This window comes from Coturnix japonica, chromosome 3, assembly GCF_054131305.1.
Source record: "Coturnix japonica strain WE chromosome 3, WE-NBRP24, whole genome shotgun sequence".
Lineage (NCBI taxonomy): Eukaryota > Metazoa > Chordata > Aves > Galliformes > Phasianidae > Coturnix > Coturnix japonica.
The window spans coordinates 70,115,624-70,131,351 of record NC_140665.1 but is presented as its reverse complement, the minus strand read 5'-3'; the positions used below and the strand labels follow the sequence as shown (position 1 = coordinate 70,131,351).

General features: G+C 40.4%; 1 protein-coding gene across 8 annotated transcripts in view; it reads right to left on the bottom strand.

Annotated features, from left to right (window-relative positions):
• Positions 1 to 15,382, bottom strand: part of EPHA7 (EPH receptor A7) — a 157,636-nt gene extending 142,254 nt beyond the window's left edge. For all 8 annotated transcript variants that reach the window (XM_015858872.3, XM_015858876.3, XM_015858873.3 and 5 more), the window contains exons 1-3: positions 15,029 to 15,382; positions 11,123 to 11,187; positions 5,886 to 6,555 (exon numbers count right to left, since the gene is read on the bottom strand). In XM_015858872.3, the coding sequence (XP_015714358.2) occupies positions 5,886 to 6,555; positions 11,123 to 11,187; positions 15,029 to 15,125 (832 nt within the window). In that variant the 5' untranslated portion in view covers positions 15,126 to 15,382. The remainder of the gene's footprint in view (positions 1 to 5,885; positions 6,556 to 11,122; positions 11,188 to 15,028) is intronic.
• Positions 15,383 to 15,728: the final 346 nt, after the last annotated feature.

Sequence of the window (15,728 nt, the reverse complement as noted above, 5' to 3'; positions counted from 1 at the left end):
TGATCAGTTTTCTGTTACGTTATCTCTGCTTTTGACTTCTCAGTTTTCTACTGATACTTTTTTCAGTCTTCGGCACCTTTTTTGTTATTGCTTGTTTTTGCCTTGCTTAAAAAAGTAACATGAAGGAAGGGATGCACATGAGACATAGCCTAACAAGGCTTATGTGTTTCACATGTGACATTTGGACTCAGAAATGAGGGAACATTTAAAATTAATTTCAATGGCTTAATTCCCAGAGATCAACATACATTGTGGGAGGAAAAAAAGAAAAAAAGAAAAAAAATGCAATACAATTTCCAAGCAAACCAGTGCTTTTTTCACCTTGGAAAGCCTTTTATATTTTAAAAAGAACAACAAAGATACCACTTAATTACTGCAACTTCTCACAAAAGATTTCTGAGAAGAGTTTGCTACAGAAGCACGATGTATGGTTTTGGACAACAGATTTGTCACCAAGATATTCCCGTTTTAACCACCAGCTAATGCTTCATTTAGAACAAAGAGAAGACCTAGACTTTATGGCTGAGGAGTTAACGGCCCAGCTGTTGAGAAACCAGAGCTAATTCAGCAGTGGCATCCCAGATCTGTAAAGACAGCTTTAGTGCTTCCTCTGTAACTAAAGGAGAAGCTATTAAGGTTCTGTTTGATTTCATTGCTGTTTTTCAAGATTTGTGCTCACTAGTAAATCTGATGATAGGGAAAAAAGAGAGTACAACACATTTTGTTTGCAAAACTGATACTCAGCAAAGCTCTGGCAAAATGCAAATATAAAATTAATCCTCAGAGACATTAAAATTTGGGAAGAAGAAGAGAGATGAGAAGAAAGCTCTACATTCGATGTCACGCAGCAGTTTTGCTTCTTCTGGGCTCCAGATAGCCCATCTGCATACAGTATTTCACTCCTGTCAGTTCTTCTGGAGCAAACCAGTGAGTTCATGGAAACCTAATCAGTCAGCAGCTCTGTGGTTTATTTTTGATTATATAAATATATTTTGATTTATTTAATGTTATCACTGGTGACACTATAGATGAGAGCTAACCAATTTCAACTGCCTCTACCGTATGGTTCTTGTTCACTTCAATCTACAACCACCTTACACCTCACATATGTTCACATCACACTTTAGAAAGGCTACTTGTTAATCCAGGGTGAAAGAAATCAAGACACTTAACTGCCTAGGAACTCCAGTCGAGGACTGAAGTAGAGATCATAGGTTTATATTTAGTAGTAGAAACAACTCTGTGCTCTTGATCATCTAGCTTGAAGGTCTTACCTTTACCTTATATTCTGTTTTTCTAAATCTTGCTAGAATTTGCTGGAAAGATATTTAACATGATGGGTTTTTTTAAAAAATTTCGTAGTTTCTACATACTAGTGTCAGGGACCTGATACACACAGTGACATTTAGTTTAAAAGAATAGAAAAACTGCCTGATATCTTAGGAGAAGAATGAAAAGAAGGTAGACATTCTCTGATTGAACTTTCATTAGCTCTGGAGAAAATGGCAGAACTGTCAGGAATGTCCCCATGTTTTACCCTGGTTTTATTTGCTGAGAGTAATTACATTCTCTTCCCAAGAGTAATTTAGGTGGCAAATGGAAGCAAGGTAACACGTCTTCAAGAAAGTAACATTTAGAGTCTTGATAGAAAAGATCTTCAGCAGCTTGCATTTTACCATTCTGCCACTTATCCAGGAAGTGAAACAGGAGCTGTAGCAACAGGAATGTCTAGCGAGGTTACTTAATTAGCAAATTACCCACAGGTTTTGGGATACACCATCTGGGCCTAATCCTGCAACCCAGGCTTTTTGGAAACATGGTAACCCTTCTTTTAACAACTCATTCACATTCCCCCATAAATTCATCGTCCTCTACTAGCAAACACGGGGCACATTAGCTCCTGAATATTAAAAGCCAAAAACAAAAAACAACCACAAACATCCACATTTAAAAAAAAAAAAAAAAAAAAAAAAAAAAAGTCAATAACCCAACAACAACAAAAAACACCAGTTTACCACAATATGACAAAGAGATGCCAAAACAGAAGTTGCCTTATGTTATCAAGTGATATTTCACAAAGCCTAAAAGTCTGTTCTGAAAAGAAAAAAAGAAGGAATAGATGGAGCATTTAGTCTGACACAATGTACAGTACACGGCAAAGTTTGGAAAGAAAAGTCTGTAGCTTCCTTTTTACATCATGAAGACAGAAGGTACAAGTAACTATAACCCACTCCCTATTTGAGGCGGCACTAAAACAACTGTTAATGTATATAGTGTTATGAGATGTTTAATCGTAAAACTTACACTTTGGCTTTGCCTCAAATTCTGAGTTTCTGGACTTGATCCCAAATCATCTATGTAATTTCTCACTTCAGTCATATTAAGAGATGCTTCTTACCTTCTGAAATATCACTCTACTGCTCCAACTGAGTACATATAATTCTCCCATCCCATCCCCAACTAAGATGGAACAGATGAAAAATGCATTATATATAGTTCTCAAGGAATCATTTTCTCATTCACATACCAATCACTGATATCAGTGTGGTCCTTATATGTGCAACACATTGACTGGACTACACTGTGAGAAAGAAACCAACGTTATACCTATTGGGAGTCCACTACAGAGAGAGAGAATCCCATTGTATTTGGGTGGGTTTCATTTTATTTTTTCTTTGTTTTTGTTTCTTGATGGAGCAAGCACAGTGTGTGAGGTTAGAAGATTTGCTAAGTACCTTTCAGGTATGTTTGCTAGGTATTTCTCAGTACAGTCCTTTACAATATAAAATTTCTATGCCTCATATAGTTCCAAATACTAGCAGACATTATCAGCTCTGAGGAGATGGTATACTTGTATGTAAGCAAAAACAACTGCAATACAAAGTTCATACTGCTATCTAGTTTTCTCTTGCTTTCTACAACAAGCTTTAAGATTTTGCCTTACATGAACACTGTGAGCTGTATGGAGTTAAGCTCTCTTATTTTGTACATGTTGTTACAATAGAACACTGAGATGGTATGGACCTCTCAGGGCATCAATAGCAAGAATTAATCTGAAAAAGATATTAATTCAGCTTAGAAGTCTGTACACTGAAGAATGAACAAATAATGGAAGCTTGGTGTCTAGCTGGTGCACTTCGTCACTCATGATTGCTTCCTTTCTTATTGTTCCAGACTCTGCCAGTTAGTTGCATTCAGTGCAACAATAACTACAACAAAAAACAAGTGTTCTGGCAGCACATGCAGTGCAGAATTAGTATAAATCAAAAGGCAATTGTTTTAGTATATGAATTCAAGAAACTTCACATACAGAAGAAAAGCTGTATGCAAAAGGATCACATTCTTCAATCACAGTCAGCCAATCAAGCCAGCATAACACAAATGAAAATCCCCACTGAGTTACAGGTTGAAGAGCTATTGGAACTACAATGTGGCCATCTACTCCTATTTTTGCTACAATGCAGACAGATAAGGCATTATTCTGTATCTTTAAAAAGCCTTCCTATTGTGTTAAATTAATTCAGGTGAGCTACAGTAAGTGTGAGAGAGGAATCACAGACTTCAGCCAGTCCTGACAGAGCACAATGCTTTCTACCATGAGTAGTCCCAAAGAAGTCACACAGCATGCCAGGTACAAAGTATTTGCAGAAGTGAGCCCTCAGACAAGGCTATAAAAGCTCTGGGTTAAGGAAGCACACATCGACTCGCCTCTGCTTGATCTGTTACACAGCTTGACAGTAACAGATAGCCAGTTGCATTAGTGTCAATGCTCAGATAAGTTTCCCTCAATATCTGTCACAAAAAACAGACGCTGTATCAGTGTGCCAGCTGTATTATCGGTCAGTACATAGTTGATCATATTTAATAACATCCTCAAGTACAGACATGGCTAACAAGCATTACAGCCTGCAATTACTATTGTGAGCCACAGTCACTCAGATCAGCCTGACTCCATGCTGCTAGCAGCACACATTTGGTGAGCGGCCGCCTCCCACCTTTTCCCTCTCAAATACATTAACTTGCCTCAATATGGAGCCAGAGTTTGTTTTCAAATTCTTAATAGGACCACTGAAAGAAAAGAAAAAAATACTATAAATGATCCCCTGGACTGTTTCCAGTGTAGCGTATTCTCTTAGCAATTGCTTTGGAAGAAAGCCAACAGTGAGAAGTGTTCTCGCAAATGAGCACAGTGCTATACTCAAGTACAAGTTATCATTTAATTCTTTTGTCAACATCACTGTGGTTAGAAATTAAGAAGCTTGTTTAATAAATAAGTTACTTGAATTCCAGCTACCAAACACTTTACTTTCCTCTCTCTATCCCCACCACCACCTCTCACCCCTCTCAGCCACTACCCAGTATTTATATTGCCTCTTTATTTGGATACTTTCTCTTCACTGTATAAAGAGAAATAAAATTAGTATATTCATTACATCAACCATGACTAAGTCTGTCATTAAGAAAAAAGGGGGGAAAAAAAGCTTGTTCACTCCAAAGAAACATTTGATAGACTCAAAACTGTTCTCAATAGAATACACTGGTTAATATTTTTAACAGAGCCTTAATACAGTCTGCTGAGTGGTTTTGTGGGGGCAGTTTTTCACATCACTATTATTCCTAATGAGATCACCCTCTACAGTGTATAAGCCCTCATCCTTTCTTAGCATAACAATGAAAGATTTGTGAGAGGCTACAAAGGCTCCAGATCAACTTCACCTTGTATAGAATTTCCTACTAAAAAACTCATCAGGAACACAACAGTGTTTTTCCCCGAGGTCAGCTTATTAATAACAAACACATTTACTTTCTTTCCTGTAGGGTGACCCTAAGTCTGTACAGAATTTGAAGTCCTTACATGGACATCTCAGGTTTAGTGACTGCAGCTAGGTTTGGTTTCGAAATTCTGTATGTTTTTCTTTTTCATAGTTTTGGGGGTGTATGTGGGTGTGGTGAACTTGCATACAACATTTCTCACTAGCATGCCTCTTAAGATAAAGATGTGACCATAAATAGCTTGTGTAATCTTATGATGAGAATTATACATAATTTTTAAAAAATGTTTTTAAAAATATCAGTCTTTAAACAAGCTGTCTTGATTTTATTGTAAGCAGAGACGGCAAAATATCCTTTCCTACACTAAGCAGAAACTTCTTGCACATGTAGATCCACAGACAGGAACGCTAAGGGTACATATTTTTCTAGGAATCTGTGTAACTAAATCAGACTGAATTAGAAAGTACGACTCAGTTAGTCACTGACTTGCCAGTATTTCAAACTATTCACACCATGATCCCCTACAAAGCCAGAAGTTTCAGGTTAGTTTTATGCAAAATGATGCTGCAGAAAGGGAAACATACTTCAGTCTGGAAACATGATATTCTGTTTGAAAGGTCTAAAACAATACTCTTGTGTCTAAATTTGTAAGCACTGGAACACAAATCTCCAAAGCAGATTTTATTGTGTGTGTATTCTTCCCATTACTAACCACACCTCATTCTATGTTTATTTCCTTGGTTTCAAATTCCTTTTAATTGTCAAAGGCCATATGAAAAAGCAAGCTGTTTAACTGCCCAGAGATGATTAATACAAAGTTCTGTACCAAGAAGTAAAAGGAATGTCACCTTTAACTTAAAATTTCGGTCCTGAATCTATATTTAAAAACTTGCATGAGGCATAACTGTGAACAAAAATGAATAAAATGCAGTACACAAGCACTGATTTCTGTAACCAGAAGTGACTGCTTTAGACTGGCCAGTAGGAAGAGCACAGACTGAGGATCTGAAAATTTATCAGCAGACTGATGATGTATTTCTGCTGCAGTGAAATAACAAAACTGTACAATATAACCTATACTGCACATTAGAACAAGCTGTATGTTTACTTACGTTCACAGGTGTCTCCTTTCTGCTGATATCCTGCTTTGCAGATACACTTTCCAATAGGCACTAGCCATTCTCCCTCTGCGCTACAGTGCATCTTCGGAGAGTTCTCAGCTTCTTCCTCTGCACTGCTGACACAAGTTCCTCGTACTTCAACTAAAGAGGAAAACTCTGAGCCAGTCACTGTGTCAGGAAAAATAGCTAAGTTCTCAATGATGGACCAGCACTTCTTGTAGTAGACTTTGACAGAGACCAAAGCAATGCAGGCCCCTACATCCTGAAATGCAAGATAGAATCCTTTTTTGGACAAAGGTCCAATTTCTCTCACCTCTGTGTTAAGTTTCATTTTTCTCTCCCCCAGATCACCCTGGGTAAAACTTTCATCTGCTGCAATAGTGTCTATTTTTACATATTGATTTTCTCTGATATTCCTGCCAGTATCGTAGTCTGTTTCATAATAATACAAGTTAAAAGTTTCTTTACAAGTCCCCAGAACTCCAGGAAGACTGTTACAATCCCTCAGAGTGAATTTCAGTTCTACAAAAATCCTTTGTGCATTGCTTTTTGCAATCCAGTTAGTCCGAAGCCAGTTGTTTTGGTTCGATTCCATGACCTGGCATACCTGGTATGTTCGTATAGGAGTGTAGTTTTCATCCAGTCCACTAATTTCTTCCCACTAAAACAATAAAAACCAGTTAGTAATACAAAAAAAAACAAGGATGCCACCAAATGTAACCATTGCGTATTTGAAAAAGCTTCACACAACTTCAGTCTTGTTCCTTTTTAACATTAAGACATCATAAAATGTAGACTATTATTACAGTATTCTTAAGCACTCAAATGAAGAAAATACATATTAATGCAAGGTCTCCCTCCATCTATTCCTACATATAAATAACCTTCAAAAATCATATTCATATCAAAAATCCAGTTCTCAGAGGAGCCTACTTTAGTGAATCTGCTTTAGTGGGGAAGTGGACTAGACGATCTCCAGAGATCCTTAACAATCCCTACAGCTTTGTGACTCTGTGAAGCTTCATGAAAGGCAAGCTGCTCAGCGTATCACAATCTAACTCCACACTGGATTCTCCCACATTTCATTAAGGTCATAAGCAAAGACCAAAGAGTAGCTCCATTTCCAGGGAAATCTACAATCAGAGAAGTCTTAGGAACTCACATTGCTTAGTATTACAACCTTTCTGTATAAAACACCAAGTGGAGCTTTCTATTGTACAGAAAGCAGAAGGCTTCTGAAACTTATCAGGTATACAATTCAATGTGTTCAGTCCTAGACAATGAAAATGGTATGAGAAGAAAACAAGAAAATTGACAGAATTAAAAATCTGGAGGTGAGGAAACTCCTCGGCAGACCCCTTTTTGTTCACTCCACATTCTTTTCTACTCAGAAACCAGCACATGTAAGCAGATGCTCCTCACCTCACTTTTTTCAGTGGCTGCATCCATGTTAAACGAAATGAACTTCGGTTGACTGGGTGTTCAAATGAACCATGAGATTAAATACTCAATTAAGAACAACCCACATGATTGAAAGTTTACTGGTTCAAAGCTTGGGTTTTGTTGTTATTCCCTCTTAGGATAAGAGCTGTGAAACAAACCAGTAAGTGTGTAACAGACCTGCAGTCTTTAACAGAGTTTGGTTACTTTGGAATGTGCACCTCCAGCAATGGTAAACCCACTGAAATCAGACAGGCAAATTTGCACAGGTACATCCAAAACAATATCCATCTCTCACCTCTTTTCATAACACTTTCCTTATAACACTTAACATACTGCAGAAACTGCAGCTGTAATAAATTAGGGGTTTTTTTGAACTATCCTTACCCAATGATATAGGCAACCATGACTTCTTATGGCACTTAGCCCTCTGGCCCTGTGTCAATAATGCACTTAAGCTCACGCTTAAGATCAATGACAGTACTTATGAGCTTAATGGTAAGCATGTGCTTAAGTGTTCTGTGGGACTAGCATGCTTGGCACCTCTGCAGGATGGAGTACCCCTTGACATTCTTCACACTGGTAACCAAGCGTGAAAGGTTAGTTATCCAGACTGATTTCCCAGACTAGAAACCATGCAGTATACAGTACTTTGCAAGCTTATTTGACAGCAAATGAGATCATTTTAATGTTGCTCTAATTCTCCAAGAAAAAGCAGATGTGGCTGACCTGATGCTGGAAACCACAGAATGTATCATGGCTGTAGCTGTTGAAATGCACAGAAGCTGTAAATATCAAAGTGCATTTCAAAGACCTACAATTAATAAAGACATGGTATCTGTGGGATTATAAATGTACGCATGCAGTATTAAATATTGAAATACTAAAAAGTCATGATGTTAACTGTACTGATTGCATATGGAATTGTATTCAGTTCAGAACAGAAGAAAGTCAATCATTACAATAGATTTATTAGATTTGAATGGTAACACTTTTCTCCCTCTAAGAACTAGCACTAACAAGGGAAGGAAAAAAATGAGGATTGGGGCAACTGACACTGATTTTTAATTAATTTAATTAATTTAAGAATTAGTAAGTAATCCAAACAAAATAAAAACAAGCAGAAAAACTCCATATCATCCCAAATGTGGAAAAAAAAAAAAAAAAAAAAAAGAAAAGAAAGAAAGAAAGAAAGAAAGAAAGAAAGAAAGAAAGAAAGAAAGAAAGAAAGAAAGAAAGAAAGAAAGAAAGAAAGAATAAAAAGGAAAAAAAAAAGATACAAAGCCTAAAACTTCACTGATTTTTACAATCTCAGTTTCACATTAGGTGATGCCCTCCCTCAAAGCACTGATCCAGATTTTGGGCATTCCACTTAGAGAAAGTATTGTATCTGCGAAGCAACACAAGCTCAACATGGAACAGAATTTGACACCAGACTCTGAGCTTTGATGGGGTCTTGCCACATTAATAAATAAATAAATAAATAAATAATATTAATTTTAAAAAAAAGCAAACAAACAAAATCCACCACACCAAAACAAAGCAAAACGAAGACAAGAAAAGTATATTTAACAAAAATCAAATAATTTTTCTGAAAACTACATTAATGAGTTTGTGGAGTCAAGAACCCACCACTTCATGAAGATAGTAGGAATTAGGGATACTCTAATGCTACAGTCAAGGAAAAACAGTACAAAACACTACATTCAGATTAAAAGCCCTAGTTTATGTTCTCTCTTGTACTGAATGCTGCAGTCTAACCTTCCAAATTTTCCTAAAGCCATGGAATATGCATTTCTTTAAAAAAAAATAAAAAATAGGAAAACATGACATGACTTAATTTAGTAATCACAGAACTGTTACTTCAAATAGTCCACTGGAGGCATACCTACTTCTCTATGGAAGAAAAAAAGAAATCAACAGTATTTCAGGATAGGTTTTCACCTACATCATCTGAGTTCACACCTCATTAGTATTTTTAAAGTGGCTAATTCCATGTTGGCTTTTGCAGGAAGAAAATTCAGTTCTGTTCTATCCTGCTTCCACATACAGTGATACACGCATGCCATCCAATTTGAGCATATCCTGTTCTATCTGTTCCAATATATGGTATTTAAACTCCTTTAGTTATCTTAACAATATTTGAGATCACTGTTAGATGTAACATTTGCAGTTGAATGAGGCATTTAACGAGTGTCTGGGTGATATAATCTGTGCTTTGTTGAAGCAGTAGTTTCTCTCAAGAAGTGTATTTTCTGCATTCATTCTCATGAAATCTTTATTGCACAGCAGACAACACAGCATCTAAAAGTAAATATTTTCTTTCAAAATTACATACTTAAAATGGTACTCCTATGTTGATTCACAGACAACTACTTCTGACCATTTTCACACAAACAAATCCAGTCATTAGCCTTAATTCATTTTTAATTTTTCATTGAAATTGTCTTCTACCTTTGAAAGCCTCCTTTTGCTGTTTGTTGAATTTGACTCTACTTTCTTTCATCTTTAAATATGCTGACATGTGTAACATGTGTTGACACGTCTTTCATTATCTACAGGTTAGCCTAATGTAATTGCCACCAACCTAATCTTTCAAACACCTCTGGTAGCGGCTTCAATCAATGCAAAACGCTAATGCCGAGGTTATTAGCCATCATAAATGTTGAGCTCACGTTACATTCCTTCTGAAGTTCTTACATTCGTTTCCAGTTTATGCTTGTATTGATTTTACGATCTTGCTTTTAAAGAAAGACACTTTCAGATTTTTGTTCTTCTTATTTAAAGGATTTGTTACACTTTTATATCCCTGCTCACACTTCACGCTCTTCTGGCTCCAGATTTCTTAATGCGCTGAAGATTAAGGGCCTGATCCCCCAAGTCCTTGTTCATGCAAGGAGTCACAATGGATGCTGCAAGACTGCTTCCACAAACAAGAACAAGCCATATAATTTATCATTTATCAGACTGAGCTAAGGTAGGACAATATACTCACTGTATCATTCTGAAAATGTTCTTTCTTCCTCGTGAGGAATAAGGGGTTTTATACCACTTCTAATTCAGGCTGAAAGCAGCATTTTTCAAGTTTATGCGTACAATAAATAAAACAATAATACAGATGTTTCTAAACGTCTCATTTTTTATAATGATGTACTACTTCACAATGGTACATTTCATGGAGTACCATGAGATTCATTTGTAAGCAAGCTGGAGGTGGCCTTAACCACATAATTGGTTCCTCGTTCCAGATATCAAACTCCTTGAGACTTGGGGATGTTTCAAATTTGGAATGTCATTTCAAACACATCTGCAGTATAAATGTTTTTTTTCAGAGCACTTCAATCTGTGCTATTCAATTACAAAGAAAACATCATAAACAAATTTATGATCTGCCATTATACAGAAAATGAAAAACATATTTTTAGAAAGTTTCCACACAAAAGAAGGCCTGCTCTTTCTACAGGATGAAGGAAAAAGTGATTTAAAATACTGTGTTGCAACTATAAAGAGATTTCTGGTACACCACAGAGATCTATGTGACAAAAGATGAAGCTACTGAAAACATTTAGGTGAACTTCTAGAGAGCCTCTATTTTTTTAATTAGCTTATGTTTGTACATTGTAACCCAAGGTACACTTATTTCCATTCTAAAACTGAAAGACCCATAAACACTTGGTACAATTACTAAGAGAAATATGGGGGGGAGTTAGTTTAAAGCCAGTATTTCAATTGCTTTGGTGAAATAACTACTTGTCTTTATAAATTTAATTTTTGCAGGGACTACTTACCCCATTGGGAGGAGAGGAAATCCATTCCAACTCTGTCTGTTGTGCTTTAGAGTCCAGTAATATAACTGAAGAAGGAAAGGAGAAGAAAGGCATTTTCATTGTTTGTTAAATATAATATGTGTGAATACAAAATCAAGGAATAAATTCTGAATTAAAAAAAAAAAAAAGATAAAACAGAACACAACTTTTAAATTCATATTACTGAAAAACAACTGCAAATACAACTTTGTACTTATTTGTAAAAAGATTATTAAATTATTACGTACAATCCCCATACAAGCAGATATACATAGATATATACAGATATATTCTTAGCAACCTCATTGCTTACATTTAAGTGTAATGTTTTTCCTCGTGCCTAAAATATTAATAGTCAATCATCAATATGCATGCTCCCTTTATCTCCTTTATGATGAGGATACTCCCCGTAGGTTGGCTATTACAGTGAGCTTAAAACAAACAAACAGTATTTCAGTACTTATCCAAACTGATTCAGACAGGGCTAATATGTACCTTACCCACAGTTACCCTGCAAAGTAATGTCCTTCAGAGTAAGAAAGAAAAAAAAATACATCCTTTAGGTGATAAAGTAGTAATTCTATAAACAAATGACAACCTGGAATACAGAAAATAAGAGACTCTGCAATTACCTCACACTTCGCATACACAAATCCAACCAATTTACTTTATGATGATGGCTTACTGAAATCTTCATGTCGCTGTAAGACAGTGACACCTCTGCAAAAAGACATCAGTTCTGGCAGCAGTGCAATTATTTGCAGCTAAATGTAACCCCGCTTCATAAAGTGGTTAATCACAGCCTAATAAACCAACTCTTAACTATTTCACAGTACATTTTGGAAGATATATTACTGATGTTCTGTTACCTCCAAACATATATTTCTAAATACGTTTCATATCTAAATTATAGTTATATGCATCTTCCCAAGCGTACTGCTGTCAGATTCAAATGACACATATATTAATCCATGATGCCAGATAAATATATGTGAAATAATTTGTTGTAATACCTTCCTTCACACAGTCAAAGCTGTAAAGTGATTGGCCATATATCAGGGCTTGGTACACTTTAAAGATTCCCTCTTCAAAACTGCACATTTAGCTTCATACTTTTATTTGGTAAATGAAGTCATGTCTCTAATTTAAATATATTCAGAATGTTCTTAGCATTCAAGCTATTTATGATTTTACTTACAGCATTCAAATGCTGGTATTTCAATGCATAATTTACAGTTTCAACATGATGCAACTTTTGTCAGGTCTCTTGAACTGGTTGAACTCTGGGTTCAGCTTTAGCAAAATTTCATACAAAATTTGAATGAATGGAAACATGGTGTGACTTTAAATAAATAAATATACATTCACAAGTTCTTAGAGTAATATCTGCCATAGTAGCTGAACACGGAACAGTAACTTCCAGGCCTGTATTTCAGTAATAAAGTAGAACAACTCATTAAGGAAGTCTGATAGTCTCTCTTAGAAAGATTATCTGCTTTTTTCATTAAGCTCGGATCCAAGGGGCTTTACTTTGCAACACTTTCTATAGAAAAGCAGGTGGTGTGTGTGGTGGTTTGTTAAACAACATTTCTAATGATTCTGGAAGGAAAAAAAAAAAGAAAGAAAGAAAGAAAGAAAGAAAGAATGAAAAAAGGTTACCATGAAAGACTTAACCTTTTCAGCACCAGCACAATATGCCACGGCTACAATTCATTATACTTTTTATTTGGCAGCAATTCACCCAGCACATAGCAACGGGCACATCCCAGAAAAGAAAAGACAAGGAAAAAGAAACAAACAAACAAATGAAAAAAAATAAAAAATAAATTAAAAAAAAATGCCTATAATAAATGAAACCGCCCTGCTCTGCAAATACCCCCGGCAAGGAAAAGCGTTGCGTTTCCACGTTGCACCGCGAGTCACCGGGCAGAGCTTGTCCGGCGCGCAGCTCCGGCTGCTGCGCAGGATGCGTACCGCGGGATGCGCGCTCCAGAAATAGAAAGGAGGCGGAAAACCCGCGGGTCCGAGCTCCGGGAACGGGATCAGCGGGCAGCCAGGGGAGCGCACACGCTCCGGGAGCTGCGCGCAAGCGGCCGCGCCTCCGCTTGGAGGAGCGGTAACGCGGTCTCCGCCCCGCCGCCGGGCTGTGGGACAGCGGCAGGGGTGGCCGAGCAGTGCCGAGCCCCGAGGGCTCGCAGTGGGTCGTGGGAGGCTCTGAGGGGACACCCGCGCTGGCGGGGGGTTCTGCAGGGAAATCTGTCAGTCCCTCCTCTGTTGGGTTGAGTAACCCCCACCCTGCTCCATTCCAGCATCTCCCCGCGCCTTTTGTTTAGCTGCAGAAAGGGAACTCAGAAAACTTTTCTGCCTCGCCCTCTGCAGCGCTCTTCCGCGCCCGGAGGGGAGCAGTGGGAGCCACGCGGGGCTGAGCCGTGGACAACCCATCGGGCAAGGTTGGAGGGGGGCTGGCTGCAAAGTTCCTTCCCCGCTGCTCTCTCCCCGCTCTTCGCGGGAGTTTCCCGAGCCCACAGCAGGTAGTCGCTATTAATCCTTGTCCGCCGCTCGCCCCCTCCTGACCCTCCTTTAGCTGCGTTGATTTTCCCCAAGCGCACACCCATTACACACGCACTCACGTATATGTATGCGTACATATCCCCATCCGCACACGAACACGGAGCGGACCGACGCCCGGAGGCGCAGCCGCAGCCCCGGGGCCCGCACTCTCCCTGCTCAAACGGCCACGCGTGACCGCCCCCCGCGTGGGGGTCTCGGTCCATCCCTGCCCCTCCGCGTCAGCTTCGGAAATTTCGCTAAAGGCTTTCTCCCTGATCCCTCTCTGACCTCGCCATCTCTCTCTCTCTTCTGTTTAAGGGCAGAGGACATTTTAATTGAGGGATTTATTTATTTATTTATTTATTAAGCTTCAGGCTCGGAGTGGGATTCTACTGCTTGACAGTTGTTTGATGAAAATACTGACGTATCCAGTTGACGGGGGAAAGACCCAAATGCGCACCTATGTAGGGACACAAAAAAATGAAAAACAAAAAACCCCTCGAGTTCCCTCTCCCTAACCGCCCCTCCTTCCACCCCCCATGTGAAGATGGAGACGGACCTTCGTCTCTGACTGTCAAACGCTACTAGGGCGCTCTTTTAAATGATCCCGGATTTTCTCAGCATGGAGAAAAAAAAAAAAAAAAAAAAAAAAAAGAGAGAGATCTTCCAGACGGACTTCGGAAATGGATTTCATATACCTCCATCGCTCTCCGACAGCAAACTACGAGCGGGATGGGATGGGCAGGAAAGCAGAGGTCCGGGCTTCGCCTTACACCGATACGACAACGTTGTTGGATCGATGGCAGTAGGGAAGCCCCGCTGCGACATGCAGATGGTATCAGGCACCCAGCCCCAAACCTTCCCTCTCTGCCCAGCGGTACGGGGGATAAGCACACGCGCTGCGGACACACGACGCCAGGACGCACCCCCGGGAGGAGCGCACCGCACTCCGCTACCGCTTCTCACGCTCCGCGAGCGGCCCCGGAGCGCCGTAGGACCCCGGCGGGCAGCGGCCCCGCAACGTCCCGTCCCGGCGGGCTGAGGCTGCGTGAGAGCTCCGCGCAGAGCCCCGGGCCGAGGGCTGCCTCCCTTTCCCATCACGTGCAATTGCCTCTCGGAGCTCATTCCCCGCAGCGAAAGCGGTTGTACCGGTCTCTTACTCATACACACGCTCACACACAGAATTCCTCGCTCACTTCTCTCCTAATCTCAAGAAAATGCATGTAACAAATAAACGCAACGCGGGGCTGACACGCAGCTCGCGGCTCCCTCCGCTGTGCCTCTCGTTGCGAAAAAGCAATAAATAAGCCCAAAGTTTAGTTTTCCGCACGCCTTTACCTTCTTTTGCAGCCTGTGCCTCCCCCGTGTGTGCAAAGCGGAGCAGCCAGACGGAGCACAACATAATCCAAGGAAGGAGCCGACTTCGCAAAACCATGGTGCAAGGAGCGGGGAAATGTTATCTTTCTCGCTCCTTATTTCTAGACGCCGCCGCCGCTTGGTGGGTGCGAGAGGACGGTGGTGAATTTTCTCTGCGAGTCCCCGGCCCAGCGCTCCCTCCCTCCCAGCTGCCTTTCTCTTTCTCCTCCTCCTGCTCTTTCTCCCTCCTCCTCCACCGTGCTGCTGCTGCTGCTGTTGCTGCTCAGCTCCGTCTCCCGCACCGGGCCGCCCGCCCGCGAGCCCCGACTGCAGCCCGGCCGCCCGCGCCGCGCTCCGATAATATCAATGGGGATGGGGGGGGCGGGACCGCTGCTCAGCGGCGGCCCGTCCTTCAACTTGACTGACGGATCCTCTCTACCAACCAGCGGCTACTTTCCGCGGCCCGGCGGGCCGAGCTGCCAATTGAGTGGCTGAGGATGGAGGGGTGGGGTCGGTGTGTTCGGCCAATGAGCGGACGGCGGTATCGGGTTGCCGGCGGTGCTGGGCTGCCCGCGGGATGAGCGTGGGGGCGGTGATGGGGATGGAGCGGGGTCGGTGCGCGGAGCGGCTCCGCGGACTCTCTGTGCTTTGCGTGCCTGCCCCGCACGCTCGGCCCTAAGAG